Genomic DNA, 21,396 nt, shown 5'->3' with positions numbered 1-21,396 from the left:
CTAAGGCTTGACGCTGGCATCGGTCGCGCTGGGGGCGAATGCAGCCTTGGCGCGGTTGGACTTGATGACCTTCTGCACATCTTCCTCTGTCTGGTCCCAGTCGTTGGCATCCAGCTGGACGAGGTCGATCTCGTACATGTCTGCGATATTTTTGAGGGCATAGAAGCTCTTCTTATCGTAGACGAAACTGATGCTCACACCGATGCGGCCGAAACGTCCAGTGCGGCCAATGCGGTGCAGGTAGGTCTCAGGGTCAGGCTCCGAATCTCCACGTCCCTTCATGGGGATATCGTAGTTGATGACCATGGAGACACTGGACACATCGATTCCGCGTGCCAACACGTTGGTGGTGAGAAGAACCTTGGATTGGCCGGTTCTGAACTCCTCCAAAAGACGATCGCGCTCTGGGCCGTCCTTGGCACCGTGCAGGGCGGATACACGATGACCGTCTGCCTCCATTCTGCGCTTGATCTCGTCCGCACTTTCACGAGTCTACATTGGTGTGGTTAGTCTGATTCTTTCAGCTGAATTCCACTAGTCTCACCTTGACGAAGATGACGGAAGAGCCAATGGTCATGAGACCGTACAGCTTCACCAGCACCTCGTATTTGTCCTGCTCGGTAGGGCAATCGATGTACATCTGAGAAATACCCTTGACGGTGAGCTCGGTATGCTTCAGACGGATCTGATCAGCTTTCGGCGCAAACTTCTCGGCGAAGCCCATGACCTTGTCAGGGAAGGTGGCGGAGAACAGGAGAATCTGGATGTCGCGGGGCAGCATGCTGATAAATGTCATTAGCAAAGTTTCAAATAGACAGATTCAGAGGTCATCTTACTTCTTAACACGGAGGCACTGCTCGCCCAGACCTTGCTGGTCCAACATGTTGTCGGCCTCGTCAATAACGAGGAGCCGAAGCTTCGAGACATCCAGCTGACGTCTGCGGATGATGTCCATGACCGTACCAGGTGTTCCAACAATGATATTGGCCCTGACAGGAGCATTGCGCTCCAATGCACCAGGAAGAGCTGCAGCAACGTTGAGACCCTCGCAGAACTTGCCGATATTGCGTACAACGCCCTCGATCTGACGAGCAAGCTCGCGACTGGGAGCCAACATCAGGGCCTGGGGCTGATCGAGCTGGGAGAAATCGACTCGAGACAGGGTGGTAACGACAAAGGCGGCGGTCTTGCCGGTTCCGGATTGCGACTGGGCAATCATGTTTCGCGGGGGGTCGGTGAGCATCAAGGGGAGAGCCTTTTCCTGAATCTTGGAGGGCTTCTGGTAGTTGAGGGAAAGAAGACCACGAAGAATCTCCTCACGACTGCACCATCACGTATTAGAAACCTGCAAACATTCGACTCGATTGTGAACTCACAGGTTCATATCGCCGAAGGTTGAGACCGAGTAGAGAGTGCTGTTCTGGTCGGACTGGAGGTCACCCAGCTTGACGTCGACATCGTAGGTATTCTCAATGAGACCGGAGTCTGCAGCGCCGTCAACCTGAGGGACTTCGGCTTCCTGGGTCTCCTGGGTCTCCTGAGGAGCTTCTGGAGCCGCGCCCTCGGCGGGCGGTTCCGTGATGCGACTAGCAAGGTCGGCCATCGTGACTGAGGATGAGCACGGTCGCGGTCGGAAACTGAAGGAGGAGCGTTAAAAATCGAGTCTGCAGTAAGTTGCGATTGTCGAAGGTCTTACATGGTGGTTGGTCGAGGGTGGGGGCCAGCCAAGGGGAAGTAGCGGTATGGTCGCCCGTCACCTGTTTGACTTCAACAGCAGGTTAGCGAATGGCAATAAGATGGATTTGAAGCAAAGAACTCGGTCGGATAGATGGTTGAGGGTAGGGAGGGCAATTGACTAACATGCGATTGGGCTGGTCCTTCTCTAAATGTGGTTATGTGAAGGGCTAGGTCAGTCGGAGAATTTTGTTTGTTTTGCGATGACGGATTCGGAGCTCCCAAACCGAAAATGATTCTAGGAAGCTACGTCGTCTGTCACTCACTCCTGCCTGTGACTGAGCACTCCAAAGCGATGGCGGGGCTGCGCGGGGCATTTTTGTCGCCTAACAACCAAGGCCTGAGTCAGGAACAGAAAGCTCACCTTTCCACCGACGTTTTCCCGGCAAGGGTGGCCCACGAGTGCGCCTGCCCAGCTGAGCTTGAACCTTGAGATAGGTGGCTGAGGTAAGGCAAATAAATGGAAGGAAACCTTGAAGTCGCTACACCTACGGAGTACTTCGTACCCAGGTAAGGTACTCCGTACCATAAGTAGCTATTAACCACGTGACATGTCATTAATCTGCTGCTGCCAACTTCAAGCACATGAGTGAGCCCAAGAGCTTCAGGTCAGTAGGGTTTCCCTGTTCATTGGGTCATTCTTCTCATGGGCTTCCCGACGTCATTCATGCAATCAGCATCGTGATGTATGTTGAGCTTTGAATACCAACGAACGGCATGGAATTATTCAATCTCCGGCGCATCCATCGAGCATAGCAAACCCCAGCAAACTTCCGCGCACCTTGGAGAACCCGAATCCGAAACCCCTGTAGGTACTCAGGCACCAATGGCACCAATGGCGCCAATAAGTGGATTTCCCAGCGGTAGGCGACCGGTCCGCAACCCCACCACAGGCCTCTTCAGCGCGCAATAGGTACGCAGGAAAGCACTTGCCCCAAGCCCAAGGTACCTTACTGCGTAGTGGACCGAGCAGCCGGAGAAACACACCAGTGCAGCAAAGGAAGGTTCCAGTTGGCCAAGGGGAAGAGCTGACGACGTCTCCGTCCGATGTCAATGCCCCCAAGCATCCGACCCCAAGCCTCCAAGGTACCTCCAAAGCCAAAACAATCGCCAGTGATACATCCAATTTCTCCTATGGAAGGTTAGGTTGTGTGAGCAGCGCAGCGCGAAACAGCCTCGACCTCTGCTGTCTCTTTGTCGCTGATGAAGATCAACGTCTCGCTGAACCTCTACCCACCCGTGCTGCTAAGGTGAGGCATTCACCTTTATCTCAGTTATTTGCTGTACATATCATTCGGGCGGCCTGCGCCTCATGCTAGCATTCATCTACTCTTTCTGCCCAGTTTTCTCCCAGTTTTAACCGTTTTGGCGGGGTTAGCCTTATACGACTGCCCCCCACCGCCGACCTCCTGCTCGGGCCGCAGCCCACCGTTGGCGGGTTGTCCTCTTCTCGTTCTCGCTCCTTCGGAGGATTCCATCACGAAACCCTCTCCCGCCTCCTCCCAACAACACCTCTGGTCGTCACACGTAATCTCAACTTGCTCTATTGGATCCCCAAACTTTGCATGCTGTTTCAACAGCACAAGTCTGGACAATGGCCGACGTAGACGTTGCGCCGACCTTCGGCGCTGAGCTCAAGGTCCGTATTCCGCGTGCTCTTTCCCCCGCTGCTTGGCTTGGCCCCTCTAGACGCTGACATGTCCTTTAGGATGGCTTCAAGCCCGCCAACACTTGGGTCGCTCACGGCATATCATGGCTCGACGAAATACAGCAGTTCTACCGCGAAAGGAGTGCCATCGAAAAGGAGTATGCTGCGAAGCTCAATGCCTTGGCCAAGAAGTACTTCGAGAAGAAGAACAAGAAGTCAGCCCCTCTCAGTGTCGGCGACACCCCCGCCATGACACCAGGCTCTCTCGAAAGCGCTTCCTTGACTACCTGGTCCACGCAGCTCACCACACTCGAATCCCGAGCCGACGAACACGATCGATACGGCAACAATCTCCTCTCCCAAGTCGCTGAACCTCTCAAATTCCTCGGCACCCGATTCGAAGAGCTCCGCAAACGTCATGCCGACTACGCCGGCAAACTCGAACACGAAAGGGATTCCCAATACGCGGATCTGCGCAAGACGAAGGCCAAATATGATGCTGCTTGTCAGGAAGTGGAAAGCAAGCGCAAAAAGTCTGAATCATCCTTCGACAAGGCCAAAGCGCAGAGCGCCTATCAGCAGCAGATTCTAGACATGAATAACGTCAAGAACACGTACCTGATCGCAATCAACGTCACTAATAAGCAAAAAGAGCGCTACTACCATGACTACGTTCCCGAGGTTATGGACAGTTTGCAGGACTTGGCCGAGTTCCGCACCATGAAGCTGAATGGTCTGTGGACGGTCGCATCCCAGTTGGAAGCTGCTATGCTGGAGAGCAGCAATGGCCTGATGCAAAAGCTCGCTACTGAAATTTCCAGAAACCAGCCTCACCTCGACTCTATGATGTACATTCGTCACAACCTCGGCGCATTCCACGAGCCACCAGACAAGGTGTTTGAGCCTAGTCCTGTATGGCATGATGACGACCTGATGGTTGTGGACGAATCCGCCAAGATCTATCTCCGTAACGTACTCAGTAAATCGAAAGCTCATCTAGGAGACCTACGCAGAGAGGTTGACAAGAAAAGACGGGAGGTTGATGGTATCAAGCGTATAAAGCAAAGAATAAGGGAGGGCACTGAGAAGAAGGACGAAGTCCTCGTGGTTACGCAAATCTTTGCTTTGCAGGAAGATCTCCATGCTGTCGACAGGCGGAGAGTGACTGCAGAGGTCGAAACGTCCACCATCACCTCAGCTGTTGGCGACGTGACGCTAGGAGCCAAGAACCACAACTTCAAGGCGCAAACATTCAAGATTCCAACGAATTGCGACCTGTGCGGTGAAAGAATATGGGGGTTATCAGCCAAAGGTTTCGATTGCAGGGACTGTGGCTACACGTGTCACAACAAGTGCGAGATGAAGGTCCCAGCCGACTGCCCAGGCGAGCAGACGAAGGACGAACGAAAGAAGCTCAAGGCCGAACGGCAGGAGGCTGCCAACTCGCTGTTGAGACCGACCGCGTCATCCCCTACCGTCGCAACAGATTCCCCGACCCTAACGAGATCGAACACGATGAATTCCCTGAGTTCAGGATATGCGCATAGCGCACGTCGGTCAATAACTGGGGGTCCGACATCGCCGATAGACGAGGTCCCTCCTGAGCCGTCTACACCCCGCCCAGCAGCTCCTCCGTCGACTGTAAGCTCTACCACGGCCCGTAAGAGGGTCATGGCACCGCCACCAGCGGCATATATCAGTGAACTCCCGGGTAGCGCGCCGAATGGATCGGGCTCTCCAGACCAGCAGAAGGGCAAGATGCTTTACACCTTTGAGGCTAGTGGTGACGGTGAAGTATCTGTAGTCGAAGGCCGGGAAGTTATAATGCTGGAACCTGACGGTATGTTGTTGCCCTCGCCAGGGTTTCTTCTTTATGCTAACGGACTTGCGAAGATGGCGCCGGCTGGGTAAAGGTGCGCGCAGGATACAAAGAAGGCATTGTGCCCGCCAGCTACGTCGATTGGGCACCACCATCGCCCATGGTCGCGCAGAACACTGGAGCGTCTGCTCGGCCCGAGTCGACCTACTCCAATTCAGGCTCCTCGATAGGAACAGCGGGACCGAAGAAGAAGGGACCGGCGGTCGCTCCGAAGCGCGGGGCCAAGAAGCTCAAGTACGTGGAGGCCTTGTACGAGTACGCGGCGCAAAGCGACGCAGAGCACAGCATGACGGAGGGTGAGAGATTTGTCCTCATCAAGGACGACCCGGGCGACGGTTGGGCCGAGGTCGAAAAGGGCGGGGTGACGAAGAGCGTGCCCGCGAGCTACGTCCAGGCAGTCTAGGAGTCGTGTGTACGGAGGCGGAGAAGTCACAGGAAGTCGGAGTCGCTCACTGTGGCGGCAGCGTTGACGCACATTGTGCTGCGAGACATCTCACAGGTGCCGCAGAAGCACGTTACGCAGCAAAAGGGGTTTGAAACGGAGAGGAACGGCTACCAAGAGCCGCCTCGAGCAGGGAGTCTTGCGGCAATGGTTGACACGAAGGAGCCTGTGACCAGCGTCCGGCTGGTGAAGCGGAACCAGAGCCAGAGAGAGCGGCGGAAGTCGAAGCTCGACGATGTTGCTGCGTGGCGGAGGTCAAGAGAACGAAGTAGTATAGGTTAAGGTGCGTGCATGCATTCAACGCTGGTCTTTTACATATAGGTTGGAGGGCATCGAACGAAGTTGGAGCATCAGGAGGCGGTGCCGGTAGCTTTTGAAGTAGTTGAAAATAGCAAAGCATTCTTGTTTTTCGCCCCCCCCCTCCCCCCCCCCCCATCAAGAGTTGATACACATGGTGTTCAAGTGTGTGTGTGTGTGTGTGTGTGTGTGTGTGTGTGTGTGTGTGTGTGTGCGAGGTTCGACAGTGATGGCATTGTTCGTGGCAAAGTTAAACGTCAAAGTTATCTGTCAGTGTCTCCAAATGTCAAAAACAATATCGACTGCCCCCTGCAAGCCTTTAGTGGCATCGTCTTCCCTACCAGGACTTGAGATGGTGGCCCCTTACCTTTTGCGGCCAAACGGCAAAAGGGGGCCCATTGGGCAGAGCGACCTGGAGCGGCAGGCAGGCCACAGGAGGGAGGGAGAAAAGGATCGGGGAGATCCCAACCCGGCCCTCCCGCTGCCAGCAACGCGGGCACCCGCGCCATGCCCGCCATTCCAGTTCGTTGCAAGAGCCCACGGGCCTTTTGCGGGGTGGGGACCTGGAGGATGACGAGTCCTGTCGAGGGCAAAGGAAGAGGGAAGTGCCTGGCTGATCGTGCGCTGGAGTCGATGTTCAGATTTGGAGAGAAGAGACCTCAGATGGTAGACTACAGTAATTTTTTACACAAAGAATCCGCCAAGCGTCGCTTCTGTAGAGAGTAATCTCTTGAGAGATTTTACTTCTTCTGTGCCGCTTGGAAGTGTACTCCATAGACTGTACGGATAGACTGTAGAGCCAAGTTGGCAACTTGGCAATGGCATGGATTCGAGTCTCCCAAAAGCAAAAGCAAAGCAAACAGTTCGAGGGCCAAGGTCAGGCGCAAGGTGAAAAGGACTGTTCCAAGAACGGGCCAAGCACTGGCCAAGCGCCAATCAGATGACAGTCGAGGGCGGATAACCCCTGATAAACCCGCTGAAGGGTGTCACACAGAATGGGCGTTGCGTGCAGCAGATGGAGGGGTGAAGGGGGGGTAATTTGGGATGAATTGGGGATGCAATTTCTTGTGCCCAAGGGCTGCATATATTTTTCCTGCGAACTTTTGGCAGGTTGGACGCTGTATCCGTACGGATATGCCTGCAAGCTGTAGGGCAAGGTCGGACAGAGTTCGCCTCTAGAGTTCCAAGCAGGGATGACGAACGAGGCGACAAAATGGTGGCAGCTGATCGCAAGCCGTTTCATCAAAAGAGGCGGCCGTTTCTCAACTTCGATAAGTGACCAGCGTCTTTTCCGGGGGAAATGGGCAGACGGTCCGAAGAGGGAGAAACAGAGAGATTCTGTTTATTTGTATCCAGTCCTGGATTAGTTGGCCGCGATATTTGTTCTTTTTCTAGGAACAACCGACAGGCAAGGACCCAGGCAAAAGTTCAATCTACCCGATGGTACGTCGACGTTGGTCTGAAACTGGGCACATTGAAATGGGCGGGACTGACGTAGTGGAACCGACGATGTTGGACTCGGAATATGAGGATCGATCGGATAATTTCTCGTCTGCATCAGTGCATGGACTCATGGAGTGTTCAGAGCCTAGCGGTCGTGGTCCCAAGGGAGACTTATCTCTTATGGAGTAGACGTACGGATGCTGGTGGTTGTACTCCGTACTTCGTACGTAGACGATAGAGATTGGACTTGAGCAGGCTGGTACGCCGTTCGACGCCTACTCTACATTTTACTCGGCATCAGACGGAAGCAGAGTTGCGGTAGACCTGAGAATGAGACCAGACCGGGCCGAGGTGGAGGTTGGGTCTCGGTGGGCGGTGGCAGTGTTGACGTGGACTTCGCGGCGCGGCATTCTTTAGATCGCTGGCGAAGCGAGGTGAGTCTTGCCATTGCCATTTCTTAGCTGCATGGTGTTTTTCTTGGAGCTTTCTTGGGACCATTTCTCGCGCGTGGGAGGCCGGTCTTGGCCAATTGAACGAGGTCTTTGAGGATTTCTCGGTGGCCGATGTGGAGGAAACTGGATGGAAGGTCGAAAACTACCTACTGTGAGTGCAGGTGTGGTGCCAATGGTGGTGAGGTGACGAGAGGACGCGGAATCGGAAGACAGGGACTGGCAGGGGCCCTCCTTGCCTCCATTGATCGCTGTGGCAGTGCATGGAATGTCGTTTTTGACTGGGGCAAAGAATGGGGATTGATCTCCACCTTCTGACTGGCGGCTGGGCCGTAATATCTCTTTCGGCATGCAAAAAAAGGGGTGGAGGGTGGGTGAGACCGTGAGACGGACGACCTTGCACCTATTGCATCTGCACATGGGATTGACCAAGTACCGCAATCAAGTACCACCTTGAAAGTTGAATTCTGGTCGGTGGGTACGGAGTATTGTTATCGTGACTGCTGCCAGATGGGTATGCGTGATGCCCTGCTGATTGAAGTTGGAAGCTCTAGTAGTGGCAGGCCAGCAGCGGCGAAATGCAATGGTGTTTCGATGGTGTGTGGGGAAACTCGTGTTCTTTTTTCGTCCAGAGGCGTGTTCATGGCTGTGGCGATTTAAAAAGGCACAGATAATCAACAAGAGTTTTTTCTCGATACGAGCCAAACCTGAAAGAAAAAGATTAGGTACGGTACGGATTGCTGAGTGAGACTGGCGCTGGGGAGGCGGCTCGGCGGCATTGTGAGGCATGCTGATGGGCGGTGCTACTCCTTCGTAGCGTCTCGGTGCCTCGAAAACGGCTGATTCCAAAGTCGATCGTCGTTTTTGTTGCGTTTCAGCGGATTCGACCAGGCGACTTGAAGCAATGGGGATGGATAATAGGATTGTTTTCAAGTGCGACAGATGGGGGGATAAAGCAAAGTGTGTACCTACACAACTTGTGTGCATGGACAGTAGGTACTTCTTACACAGTAGAGCCAAACGGGCAAGGCGATGGTTGTTGACGACGTGGACGAAAAGTCTGTGCCCAGACGCGCCGGTGCAACGCGCCCAGAGACGGACGCTGGACGACATGACGATATTACATCACCAATAATCTTTCTGCCCGTGTTTACAATACACAACCTGAACAAATTTGGGAGCAAGGAAGGGGGCAGCCTGGGGTGGGTTTAAACGGACTCTCCAGCTGAGCACCTGCCCAACAACCAATTGAGTTTTGCTCTTGCTTGCCGGGAACCCGATTTAGCTCCATCCCACCTTCCCGCTGTCTGCAGCCACACCCCTCTTTCCTCTTGGGTTCGTTACCTATCAGGAATACTCCGTACATACTGTAAGGTACCTACTGTGTAGGTAGTGACCCACGCCTTCCCGTCCCCTGAATTGGACTCGTAGGCTCGCAAATGTCTTCCCAGGAGAAACGTCCAAGCAGGAAAGAACAGCTGCCATCCAGCCAGTCAAGTACGATGGTGCGGTTGTCTGACAGACACAAGGAGACACTAGAATCCACTAGGCGAATGAACGGCTGTCTGCTAGGTACTCCTATCCCCCCCCCCCTTCCCTTCCTTTCCTCCCCGGCGTCGAGTGGTCCACCGTCCACGTCTCCTGTCGGTCCTTTCCTTGGCAAGCTGGCAAGCCGCAAGGCAAGGGAAATCTGGACCAGGGCCGCAGAGCCACCGAGTCTGGGAGCACTGGGAAAAGAGGGCGCGCGGTGGAGACCTTCACCTCCCAGAGTCTGGGGGGTGTGGGTTGCAAAAGAACGAATTCCACTTTGCGGCTTGCCCTGCTCCTCCTTCTTGGTTTAACTCGTACGAAGTTACGAACAACACTGCGTAGTGTACGAGTACACTAACAGCCAACCTACCAGGCAATGTGGTAATGTACGGATCCCCAGCACTAACCACCGTCAACCACGCCGTTTTTTAATCATCCACGTCCCTCCTTCCCACCCGACCTCTGACTTTCCCTCTCTCTCGTCATTCTCTCCCAAAATCATCATCCGACCTCTCGTTGCCGTTTCCCCGGGTCTCGAGTGCGCCAACCCTTTTCCCCTTCAATAAATCCACACAGTCAACTCCCTCGCTTTGGTTGACTTTTTTTTTCCTCATCTACCTTTCACTACACCGACCAACCCTTTTAATCAACAACCCTTTTGGACTCCGAAATCTCACCCCTTTCGCAGCTCACATCCAACTGTTCCTCACTCTTTCGGAACATTCTATCGCTTGGCACTATCCGATCATCACCTTGGTTTTTGGGATTTCACTTTGGTCCTTCACACACATCTTCACAATGAAGTCTGTCGCTGCCCTTGGAGCCCTCGCGGCCCTGTCCGTCGTCTCGGCCAAGCCTACTGCTACTGAGCGCGAGGCCCCCATCAAGGCCCGCTCCCTGCCTGCAGTCTCCGCCTCCGGCAATGGTATGAATCACCAATATTATCTCGTCTTGACCCAATCGACTAACATTTCCCCTCCTAGCTTTCTACGCTGATGGCACCCGCTTCTACGTCCGTGGTATCGACTACCAGCCCGGTGGCTCGTCCGAGAACGTCGACCCCCTGGCCGATACCACCATCTGCGGTCGTGACATTCCCAAGTTCAAGGACCTCGGTGTGAACACTATCCGTGTCTACTCCGTCGACAACTCCAAGGACCATAAGGAGTGCATGCAGAAGCTTGCCGACGCTGGCATCTACCTCGTTGCCGATGTCAACAACCCCAAGTACTCTATCAACCGTGCCGACCCCCACCCCTCATACAACGCCGTCTACCTCCAGAGCGTCTTCGCCACCGTCGAGGAGTTCGCCCAGTACGACAACACCCTCGCCTTCTTCTCCGGAAACGAGGTCATCCACGATGAGGCCAACACCACCTTGACCGCCCCCTACGTCAAGGCTGTCACTCGTGACATCAAGAACTACATGGCTTCCCGCGGCCTTCGCCACGTCCCCGTCGGCTACTCTGCCGCTGATGTCGCCGACAACCGTATGCAGTCCGCTGAGTACTTCAACTGCGGTAGCGATGATGCCCGCTCCGACTTCTTCGCCTTCAACGACTACTCCTGGTGCAGCTCCAGCTTCAAGCAGTCCGGCTGGGATGTCAAGGTTAAGAACTTCACCGACTACGGTATTCCCATTTTGTAAGCAACGCAAACACCTGCTTTGCTTTGTCCACGCTGACCAATGACATAGCCTGTCTGAGTACGGTTGCAACACCAACACCCGTACCTTCGACGAGATGGAGGCCCTCATGAACTCCGAGATGACCGGTGTCTACTCTGGTGGTCTCATGTACGAGTACTCCCAGGAGGCCAACAAGTACGGTATTGTCGAGATCAGCGGTACCACCGTCTCCGAGCTTGACGAGTACGCCAACTTCAAGAGCGCCCTTTCCAAGTACCCCGCCCCCACTGGTGATGGTGGTGCCGCCACCACCTCCCACTCTGTCGCCTGCCCTACCTCTGACTCCAACTGGATGGTCGACCCCACTAAGATTCCCACCCTTCCCTCCGCTGCCGAGAAGGTAATTTGCACCCCATCTTATTTCTGAGGAATCATCTGCTAACAAGTCATCAGTACATGACTGCTGGTGCTGGTGACGGCCCCGGTCTGGACGGCGATGGCTCCCAGACTTCTGGTGACTCCGCTTCCGATGGCGAGACCACTGGAGGTGTTGCTTCTGCCACTGCTTCCGGCGGCGCTTCTGCCACTGGCTCCTCCAACGCTGCCCCTGGCTTGACCTTCGGCAGCCCCATCGAGAAGGCTCCTTTGGCTGTTGCCGGTCTGGCCGCCATGTTCACCATGTTCGGTGCTCTCCTGTTGTAAGAAACTGAAGCCATGAAGATGGCCCAGCTATTGCTGGATGTACAAACGATATCCAAAGGGCATTTGCTCTTAATTCGCATGAAGCACTAGATTTGATGTACGGCTTGGCCGCTATTTCGTTAGTTTATCAATGACACCCAGGGTACGGGCGTCCCCGGCTACTGGAACAGTGAATAACACGGCATGGAAACGGTTTCCCTTGGAGTTGAGTCTTGGTACTGGCCGTGCTGCTTTATAAAAGCCACAAAGGACCATGAATCCTTTTCTATGCAGGCGCATTTGTATGTATTGTTGCGAAAAAGCAACGACGATTGTAATTCATTTGTTTGATTATGGTGTGGTTTGTTCATTGTCTCCATTTGCGTGACCACCCAGTCTCTGCCTAGATGCGTAGTCATCTACTTAGACCAAAAGTATGTGCCCCGTCTGTTGTGTTGAGTTGGTTGACTTAACTTGACTTGATGATGCTTGAGTTGCTGTGTTTGAGTTGCAGTAAACCTCGATGTTCAGCTGAATCTGAAATTGGAGTTCAAATGAAGTTGAAATTGTAGTCGACGTTGGAGCTCGAGCGCTACAGAATGCGGCACGGGACTTCGCGATGGTCTGTGAGCTAGCTCAAAGTTCAAGCCTTCAGACGATTGTTACAGTTGTCGAATCGATGTTGAGCAACGCAGACACTGTGTCACCAAAGCAAGCACGCCTCTTATTTTGAGTGTCAGGAGCCGTTATTGTCTTGTCGTAGTGTTGTGGGCGCTGTTCCACATCGATATCCGCCAGGCTTTGGAGGCCCGCGGAGATCATGAACTGCTGTTTTATGATTTCACAGAGCCCAGGGGCCTCGGAACTCACCTCTGGATCAGAGAATTGGACAAGCTTTTGAGTCGACACCTAGTCGGGGCCAGGGCATGTTATGCGTTGGGTCGACCAGAAGGACGCCGAGGACTGCTACGGCAAAAGTGGAGAATGCGCCGTAGCTTCCGCTAGTGGCCGGCTATGGCGTAGTTACCAGAGCACGGCACGGGGTTAGGTGCCACAACCTCTGCTTACTTGCGACATAGCTGGTCTTAGCACGTGACTCGAGAGGATGACACCGCCACCACAGTCGTTTGATCCCAAGACCCTTCCTACCCTGGCTTTTCCACTGGGATATCATTTTCTCCGGGAATACGGCAGTCTAGCGGAAATCTGGGGGACGTTGCAACGGATCAATAACAATGTGTAAGATGATTGGTGGACTAGGACGGACACACGTTTGGGGAAGTTGACTTTCAAGCCAATCCGCGTCAAGATCCCCCGCCCCGAACTCAGCACACTCTCTCTTCAAGGCATATCCTTTGAGGGAGTAGGGACCTGCCATCCAATCTCCCGCCATGCATTCACTGACGGGCTTGGCGGAAGATGAATCAGGCCATGATTTTACGTTCGGCTCCGAAAGCTCCTGGTTTCCTCGTACGGAAGTCTTTGCTGATTCTTTCTTTCGTCGCGGTACAATGTCAGGGAACTTCGAGTTGTAACTCTGGGCCCTCCTTCGAATCGCTTCACATGCCGAATAACCGGCCCCGCCCGGTACATCCAATGATCTTGAGCATACTGTTTGTCAGGAGTTCAGAGGACGGCGCTCGAGTCTCCGGTAAAGCTACCATGAGTTGCTCTCTTGTCACTTGGGGTTCGTCTATTTGCTGCAAAACTCTCTTTCGCGGGAAACCCCGCTCCCCGGCAATGTCGCATGTAAAGAGCAGGGTAATCCTCGTTTCCAGGTGACCTGTCAGACCATCTGAAATACAGCCTTCAAACCACGTTGCTTGAGCTTTTCGCTGTACCTACCTTTGCCCCCATTTACATGTTCACGACACTTTGAGATGACAGTCTAGTCCGGCGTTTCAGAAGAGAAAGAACAAGCCATGCGCCAAAGAAAGGCCGCGCGGCGAGTAGGACCAGTCCTCGTGGCGGTCACTTTCGTTCTTATCATTTACTTCCTATTCTATCCACGAGATAGGTTCCGGAATCCCCTGACAGGACGTCCGTCCACGGTGTCCTTTGACTTGGGAAAGAACGCTGGCCTTCCGAATGGGGCGGCGTCCGGCTTTGACAACCTCCACTTGGACGAGGAACAATGCCAGAGGACATTCCCTGGCCTGACGAACGAGATAGATCTGGCCGCTGCAGAGGGCGCATTCCAGCTCGGACTCGTCGATGCGTCCGTCTCGCTTCTGGGGCAGATCAAGGATAACAGGATACTGATACTGCAAGCGCCGAGACCTGTAGACATGTCAGATCAATGGATGGAGGTTGGTCCACCTCAACACTAAACACTTCCCACCTCCAGCAGGAACCAAGACCCAAAGATTCCATGATACGCTCCAAAAACTAACACAAAAGACCAGCGACAAAGCGCAGCCCTCCACCAGCTACACCGCGCCGTCCTCACCTCGCCAACCCCTCTACCAGACACCTACTTCAACCTCTACATCCAAGACACACCCATCAAACACACCTGGTCCCACAGCCGTCCAGCACGGCGATCCTCGTCGTCATCAACCCCTCGACACATCTTCCCCATCCCCCACTTCTCCTTCTGGGCCTGGACCCAACCCTTCATCCGCTCCCTGCCCCACGCAGCCGCCGCCATCACCGGCATCGAAGCCAGCCTGCCATTCGCCCAAAAGGATGCCCGGGCGGTATGGCGCGGCACGGCGTGGTTCAATAACGGCGCGAGCGCGAACCCCCGGTCCCGACAGGATCTCATCAAGCTCACAAAGGATGCGGGGGCTTGGGCTGACGTGCAGGCGCTGGAGTGGCTCGATAACGGGGAAAACGCGACGAACGCGCTGGCGATTGAGGATTTTTGCAGGTACAAGTATATCATCCACACCGAGGGTGTGTCGTATTCCGGGCGGTTGCAGTTTCATCAGCTTTGTGAGAGCGTGGTAGTGAGTCCGCCGCTGGAGTGGATGCAGCATACGACGCATCTTGTTGAGCCGGTGTATTCCAGGACTCTGCTACAAGGCCAGGCAGGATCCGGGTCTCCCTCCCAGGCTAAGCAGCCGGACGAGAAACATCATCAAGCTCTACCGAGAACACGGGAGCAGTGGCCGACGACACTCCGCCCAGAGGAAGCGAACATGGTCTTCGTCAAGGCGGACTGGTCGGACCTGGAGGTGACGGTGCGCTGGTTGGAGGATCATCCGGACGTGGCGCGCGGGATCGCCCGACGGCAGCGGGCGTTGTTCTCTGGTCGCGGGTATCTGAGTCCTGCGGCGGAGGTATGTTACTGGCGGGCTCTTGTGAGGAGCTGGAGCCGGGTTGTACGTGTCGATGATGATGTTGTTCGGAAGAGCGCTGGCGCGGTGAGCTTTGAGGAGTTCATTGTGCGATATGGAAAGACGAGGAGAGGTCGTTGAGATATGTATATCTCTTGAGACTGGCAGTCGGGCGAGGCGCCTGCGAGAACGACAGCGGAAAGCATGGAGAAAGGACGAGGTACTGGCGTCTTTCGCCTGGATCTTACTCTGTGCGCTCGCGCGACTAATCACCGAGTTTGGCCGTGCGGTCGGGAGAAAACACGCAAATGGGAAGAAAAGAAGTCGGTATGCTTCTCGCGGAGAGTCCAACAGGAGCCGTGAGGTTTCGGGCTCCAAAGACCATTATTGCTGGATCCGAATTATGTCGCGAACAACTTGATGAACTTTGGCTCCGAGCCCGACACGAAGGAAAACCCGAAACGGAGATCAAGGCACGCTTGACCCTGAGTCAGATATTATGACGAAACTTCATCAGCCAAGGCAGCTTTGAATATCGACAGAGCCTTGGCTGGGGTTTGGACACAATATCCATGCTTCGCTTGAGAGCTCTGGAGTCTGGTAATTAGGTGGTGTGCCTATTCGCAGGAACCTCATCGAGGGATAGCGTGTTCACTCAAAGTCTGTCCTTTTTTCTTGACTTGCCTCATGCGGCCTTGTTGATCCCGCCGAGTGCTTTTGAAAGGACGGCGGGAAAACAGCACATATACCAACGACGTGGACTTGGAAAAGAACAGAGGAAGCCAACGTAGTAGACTTGAATACGGAGATTTGGCATTACGGCAGGGAAAAGCATCCGGCCAGGAAGAAGGAAAAGCTGGTATTTTCGATGGGAATCCGCGAAATCTTTGACTCGTCATCTTTGGATCTGAGTCTGGATTATCGTCGGAACCTCAACCTCTGGCTCTAGGCCCGTTGTCACTCGTGGGAGGGGAGATTGAAAGTCCTTTCTTCTTTGGCCATGAGTAAAACATCACGACGAGACTCCGTTGGCCAAGACGGATATGAACATGACCGTACTTTGGCGGGGAGCAAAAAAAAAAAAAAAAAAAAGAGCAGAGAATCTCTGCACCAACGACGCTTGCGTGGTTCTCGGCACGCAATAGACGCATAGCGCCTCGGCGCAAACGCGCTCCGGCTCCTACCCATTGCCTGGTTTAGATTTTGGGAATTTGGGGCGGGGGGGGGGGGAGGATGAGTTGCCTAGACGAGCAGGTACATTTGCTTCTTCAAAGTCCTTGCCTGCCGGAGTATTCACTTGGCGGAAGGAAAATCATCAAAGCGAACCTGGGAAATTTGATGACAACCGCCCCGACGTACAGGGTGACGGGTTATGTATGGTGGGGGTAAATTGCCCAGGCACGCCAGGTTTCCATTCCGTTCTGGTGCCCGCGGTTCCGATATCCTGGGATTCGAGCAGACGAACCCCCCCCCCCTTGCTGGCGAGAAACGGAGTTTGCCGCAGCTCTTGTTATACGCGGGCGACGTTTCCCAAAGTATGTTGGAAGTTTGGAACCAACAGGTTGGTGACTCAGGGATATCTATGGGGCCTGACAGGGTTGCGCAAGGTTTCTTATTCAAGCTCATCCGTACGTGTGATCGGCAGCGGAAAATTAGCGAGAGTCTTGAGAAGTTGTTGTATCTTGAGAGCCGGAACAGCAAGCAGCGGCAGCAACATGCAAAAACGTGACCGGATATCGAAAGCATGATTCCATCACTGGAATGCCAATGAACGGACCTAGAGAAAAGTTTCCGTGCCGGAACCCGATCTAGATCCTTTTCCAAACGCCCACTGGCTTTTTCCAATGAACGATTACCGTGAGCAACATGTGAAGCAGGAAATAAGAAAAACAGACAAGTTTGTTTGCCGATGATGGTGTGTCCGGACCTCGGTATCTCCCGCCCCCCCTCCCTCCTCACCAAGACTACCCACCTCGCCCCGTGAAAGCCAGGTCTCGTGGGAAGCGAATGGACCTCTACGTCGATGCATCTCGACAAACACGGTCGAGGGAATGCGCGCGGGCTGCTGAGTGCTGAGTGCTGACAAGGTAATACAGAAAAAAGCCTGCGTGTGTAACTGTAACCTAGGCCAAAGAAGACAAAATTTGTGACATATCAGCTTGAGCCATGCACTGCAGGCAGGGCACACAGACCACAGAACACGGACGCATACACACATAGTGTACACGACACAGCACGATACGACGACCCAGCCCTCTGGGACGGGGGGCCGGCTTATGTCTTCACCGGGAGTGGAATTTCTCATGTCTTGGGTTAAAACGAAACTAGAGAAACAGCTAGAGAAATGTTGTGCCAGATGGAAGAGGCAGAGAATCTGCCTTGGACCATGGTTGGGCAGTTGGTTCACACAATCCCGCTCTTACTTATCTCCTACATCTCCGTCTCTTCCTCTCTCATCCAACGAAGGACAACGACGACGACTCAACGGGAGCGAAAAAAAAGCTGGGAGCAGGGCCCGAGAACCGGGGACAGCCCTCACCTCTGGTTTCCCTGTGCGGCACAGTAAGTTAGTGCCAAATCCGGCCGCCCATTCAAATTCCGAGGGGCGAGCAGAACCATGCGGGTTGGCTTGTTGTTGGTGTAGTGCATATGCACATCACGCCCTACTGCATTTGCCTAGATTTGGCCTTTCCCTTCCGTAGGCCCCCGTCCGTCACACCGTCTTTCGGTGCGGTTCCAAAGTTGGTTTGCGAGGCTGTGGATAATGCTGGCGCAACGAAAGTTAGGATAAGGGGATATGAAAGTGGTTTCTTCGTATGTAAGCGGATGCTACCTGAGTTGTTCCCACCTGTTATAGGCAATTACGTTCTGGCACTCTATCAAGTCTTCTTTGGCTCGGCACCAAACAACTGACTTGTGCAGCTTCCTACCGCATGTGGTGGTCCGCATGGCTGCATAAAAGTCGTCATGCTTGGGAGGGGTCCGCTATGGTGGTGTTGGACATGTATGTCTAGGTTGTCGCTTCCGAAGCCACATGAGAGCGTTTCTTTCCCCCCTCTCACCCTCGTGTCAGATGTCACATTGGCATCTGTTTGTCTCTTTTCTTTTAAAGGCTTCCAGTTAGTGATGAATGAGGTAACAATGGCTCGGTTGGTCAATTGGGAACTTCGGCTTATTTTCCTTCTTGAACCACGATCCACGTTTGGTCCTTTTTTTCTATCATCCCGCAGCTGTGGCACCCTCTTTTTTCTGCAGCCGTTTGCATATGGCTGAACCAGGAAACTTCGTTGGTTCAAAACTTCTGATTACATTGTGCATATCCGCTACTTTTACCCCTACTCATATGCAGCAGCCCACACCACTAAATAGAAGGACCTGGAAAAGAACGCGCAAGAGATTACAACAGAAAAAAGAAGAAACCAGACTAGAGGTTCGAGAGATGATGGTAGAAAAGAAAAAAAAAAGAGAGTTCTTGGGAGTAGTACCCAGTCCCGGTGATTCGGTGACCCCTCCCCTCCCCTTTATCGGCCGATAAAAAGGCCACTCGCCGTCTTCCATTCTCCACCCCTGCCGCTCCCCCCTCCTCGAGAACGTCCCGACATCCGGTAGCAAATCGGGGAAGAAAGCGCCAGGCTCCAAAGTTAAACACTTCTAAAAGGGGTTTCTTTTCTGTCAATCCCACGCAGACTTTTGGCCAGTGAGTGACCTCGGGAGCTTAGTCTCCCATGTGCTCCAATAAATAACTAAGGTAGACACTAAATCAATTAGCAGGAGGGGGAGGCGAGGGGGAGGGGGGGGCGCCGAACCAGAATTCCCAGGTCCCAGGGTCCAGGGTCCCCGGGTTCGTGGGTACCTATCGTGTCAGTCAGACAAGGCAGTAAATGGAGGACTCAGTCGAGCAAACAACCACGATCAATATTCCAAACAACCACACTAACCCAAGTCCCAAGTTCCAACCCGTTGGGTCTGGCAAGTCTGAGTGTCTGGGTCTCCCCGTGTTTTCGTGCCCGCCTTTCCCGCCCTCGCGGATTTAGACCGACCAAGGCCGACCCAGCTGTCTGGGTCCATCGCTCGCTCGCTCTGAGTCTCTCTGACACTCTCACCTCATCCACTCATCCACCCACTCACTCATTCTCACACACTCACTCTCTCACACACTCACTCTCTCACACACAAAGGTCATACAGTTCCCCCCCTCCCATCCTCCACCTACCTCAACAACCTCGACCTTGAACCTCAATAATCCAAACTTTGTTTTCCGTCGGGATCTGGTCTGGTGCTTCGTCTGCCTCATTTGCCGCCGCTCTTGCGAACCTTCTCGGCTCCGGTTCTCTTATCATTTACTCGGTCGTTCGATCCTTCGCCGTCCGTCTTTGATGCCCAACTCATCCCCCGCTCGTCCGCACTAGGTTCGCAACTGTCTGAATAGCTGTCAGGAGGGAGGCGAATGCATCGTCATCATCATCATCATCATCATCAGCACCAAAACGCCTCGACTCCCCGCAACACGGGCGCGTATTTCCACGGCAGCGTTACAAGAACAACGCCAGAAGCATCTTCTTCCTTTGTTCCCAACATCTTGTCGACTGCAATCGCGAGCAACTGACACAATCGCATCCACTCGTTCCATCGAGTCTTCCATGAGGCTGGCGCTCAACCGCAATCGAACAGCCCTCAGTTCCGAATCCGTCAACGTTAGCTCGTAAAAAAAAAAAGCTCCGGCATACAGATACATAGCGTGCTGCTAAAGTATCTAGCGAGAGCCCGCCTTTCGAGCTTCGCACCTCCTCTTGTGTCACCTTGTTCATGTCGCAGACCACAGTCATGTCCTTTCTCCCGCCAGGTGTCGCCGATGGTCGTCTTCATGGTTTCGAGTTCACGTTTGAGGCAATTCCCGACAAGTCATCCCTGCACGACAGCCACATTGAAGTTGACGTACGTTTTGACTTGGACCCCTTATTTTAATCTCTTAAAAACTAGGCCTACTGTTCATCCGATGTCACTAACAAACTCCACCAGCCCGATCCTCATGAGGGGTAATGCCTGCCAACGCGGACTACTTTAGCTTCACCTACACCGACTAACAACCCTTCGTGCAGGGAGACTGAATCACTACCCGACGACGTCGAGTGTTTTCCCAGACATTTCGGCAGGACGTATCATGCATACCGAGCAGGCTGTAAGTATATTCAATGCTTTCCCCCCTCGGCTCTTATTCGGGAAACTCACACAATTTCATACAGCCTATGTCTTCCCCAACGACCCTGCAGAGCAGGAGCGTTTAGACCTTCAATCGCTTGCACTCACAGAACTGTTCAGCGGCAGGTTACACTTCGCCCCGATCGCCGTCCAAGGAACTCCTAAACGAATTCTTGATGTCGGCACAGGAACGGGCGCCTGGGCTATGGATATGGGAGATGTATACCCGGAAGCCAAGATAGTCGGTATCGACCTGTCACCGATCCAGAGCAATGCCGTTCCACCAAACGTCCACTTTTATATCGAAGACGCGTGAGTTTGTGACTTGACCCAGACACACGACTCCCCGTAAACAACCGTTCTGACTCTGCCGGCAGCGCACAATCGTGGCAATGGGAGGACCCCTTCGACTACATCCACACCCGCGTCCTGCTCGGCTCCTTTGGTGACTTCAAGAACGAAGTCATACAGCAGGCGTTTGACTCCCTCCGCCCAGGCGGCTGGCTAGAGTCCCAGGACTTCAATCTCGAGGCCACGAGCGACGACGACACACTCGCGCCCGACTCTCCTTTGTCTCGCTGGGTAGACGACATGAACCTCGCCAGTGAGATGATCGGGCGCCCCTTATCTAGAGCACACATGCTGCGAGAGTGGTATGAGGAGGTGGGCTTCGTCGACGTCCACCAGCGCGTCTTCAAGATCCCGATCAACGGCTGGGCCAAGCACCCAAGGCACAAGCATGTCGGAAGGCTTTGGGAACAGAATTTTCTGGACGGCTTAAGCGGCTTCAGCATGGCCCTCTTTACGCAGGTGTTGGAACGGCAGCAGGAAGAGGTGCAGGTAAGTCATCCTCGACAATTCGATGATGGATATTCTTTTCTGACACGCTGCGTTCGGCGTAGGTGTCTCTGGTCGATGTCCGCAGAGACATCTCCAACATGCAAATACACGCTTATCAGCACGTCTGGGTTGTATGGGGTCGCAAACCATACCCGGATGAAGCTGTTCCTGCGCAAAGTCCGCCAGAGGACAAGAACATGACCGACTAAAACGAATTACACGATCTAACGAACTCTCTAATAGATGGGGCGTTCTCTGCATATGGCGAAGCAGGAGTCTTAATTATCATTTGTTCTCTTTTTTTTCCCCACATTTTTCCACGACAAACTTGTCATAAGACGACTTA

General features: G+C 53.8%; 8 protein-coding genes across 8 annotated transcripts; 6 read left to right on the top strand and 2 right to left on the bottom strand.

The window, feature by feature from the left end:
• BDP55DRAFT_540317 (DEAD/DEAH box helicase) lies at positions 1-1,603 on the bottom strand (the record flags this gene model as incomplete). Its single annotated transcript, XM_060568111.1, has 4 exons — positions 1-492; positions 545-782; positions 837-1,322; positions 1,377-1,603. 4 exons carry the CDS (start codon positions 1,601-1,603, stop codon positions 1-3), a joined length of 1,443 nt encoding a protein of 480 aa, XP_060436269.1.
• Positions 1,604-2,358: 755 nt separating this feature from the next.
• On the top strand, positions 2,359-2,651 carry BDP55DRAFT_643218 (uncharacterized protein). Its single transcript, XM_060573494.1, has one exon. The coding sequence runs from the start codon at positions 2,423-2,425 to the stop codon at positions 2,645-2,647; it is 225 nt and encodes a 74-aa protein (XP_060436268.1). The 5' UTR covers positions 2,359-2,422; the 3' UTR covers positions 2,648-2,651.
• A 677-nt stretch (positions 2,652-3,328) lies between these two features.
• On the top strand, positions 3,329-5,664 carry BDP55DRAFT_539811 (uncharacterized protein; the record flags this gene model as incomplete). The annotated part of the gene is made up of 3 exons (XM_060568064.1): positions 3,329-3,373; positions 3,443-5,222; positions 5,276-5,664. The coding sequence occupies 3 exons, from the start codon at positions 3,329-3,331 to the stop codon at positions 5,662-5,664; spliced, it is 2,214 nt and encodes a 737-aa protein (XP_060436267.1).
• A 2,473-nt stretch (positions 5,665-8,137) lies between these two features.
• On the bottom strand, positions 8,138-9,068 carry BDP55DRAFT_134377 (uncharacterized protein). The gene has a single exon (XM_060565525.1). The coding sequence runs from the start codon at positions 9,003-9,005 to the stop codon at positions 8,334-8,336; it is 672 nt and encodes a 223-aa protein (XP_060436266.1). The 5' UTR covers positions 9,006-9,068; the 3' UTR covers positions 8,138-8,333.
• A 1,152-nt stretch (positions 9,069-10,220) lies between these two features.
• BDP55DRAFT_723034 (glycolipid anchored surface protein) lies at positions 10,221-11,751 on the top strand (the record flags this gene model as incomplete). Its single annotated transcript, XM_060578688.1, has 4 exons — positions 10,221-10,347; positions 10,406-11,066; positions 11,119-11,449; positions 11,503-11,751. The coding sequence occupies 4 exons, from the start codon at positions 10,221-10,223 to the stop codon at positions 11,749-11,751; spliced, it is 1,368 nt and encodes a 455-aa protein (XP_060436265.1).
• A 1,901-nt stretch (positions 11,752-13,652) lies between these two features.
• BDP55DRAFT_626078 (glycosyl transferase family 90-domain-containing protein) lies at positions 13,653-15,152 on the top strand (the record flags this gene model as incomplete). Its single annotated transcript, XM_060571584.1, has 2 exons — positions 13,653-14,039; positions 14,136-15,152. 2 exons carry the CDS (start codon positions 13,653-13,655, stop codon positions 15,150-15,152), a joined length of 1,404 nt encoding a protein of 467 aa, XP_060436264.1.
• Positions 15,153-15,236: 84 nt separating this feature from the next.
• Positions 15,237-15,579, top strand: BDP55DRAFT_134298 (uncharacterized protein). The gene has a single exon (XM_060565524.1). It carries the CDS (start codon positions 15,320-15,322, stop codon positions 15,512-15,514), a length of 195 nt encoding a protein of 64 aa, XP_060436263.1. The 5' UTR covers positions 15,237-15,319; the 3' UTR covers positions 15,515-15,579.
• A 4,238-nt stretch (positions 15,580-19,817) lies between these two features.
• Positions 19,818-21,366, top strand: BDP55DRAFT_743521 (methyltransferase; the record flags this gene model as incomplete). The annotated part of the gene is made up of 6 exons (XM_060580491.1): positions 19,818-19,946; positions 19,992-20,047; positions 20,111-20,190; positions 20,255-20,522; positions 20,588-21,050; positions 21,113-21,366. The coding sequence occupies 6 exons, from the start codon at positions 19,818-19,820 to the stop codon at positions 21,257-21,259; spliced, it is 1,143 nt and encodes a 380-aa protein (XP_060436262.1). The 3' UTR covers positions 21,260-21,366.
• Between the last annotated feature and the right edge of the window lie 30 nt (positions 21,367-21,396).

Source organism: Colletotrichum godetiae (genome assembly GCF_030913485.1).
Source record: "Colletotrichum godetiae strain CBS 193.32 chromosome Unknown BDP55scaffold_2, whole genome shotgun sequence".
NCBI classification, from domain to species: Eukaryota; Fungi; Ascomycota; class Sordariomycetes; order Glomerellales; family Glomerellaceae; genus Colletotrichum; species Colletotrichum godetiae.
The sequence above is the reverse complement of the archived record's forward strand: the minus strand, read 5'-3'. Positions and strand labels throughout refer to the sequence as shown.

Bases quoted from the DNA above. Each gene is read 5' to 3' on its own strand.
- BDP55DRAFT_643218 (XM_060573494.1), top strand. From the start codon at position 2,423: ATGTTGAGCTTTGAATACCAACGAACGGCATGGAATTATTCAATCTCC.
- BDP55DRAFT_134377 (XM_060565525.1), bottom strand. From the start codon at position 9,005: ATGTCGTCCAGCGTCCGTCTCTGGGCGCGTTGCACCGGCGCGTCTGGG.
- BDP55DRAFT_134298 (XM_060565524.1), top strand. From the start codon at position 15,320: ATGGGAAGAAAAGAAGTCGGTATGCTTCTCGCGGAGAGTCCAACAGGA.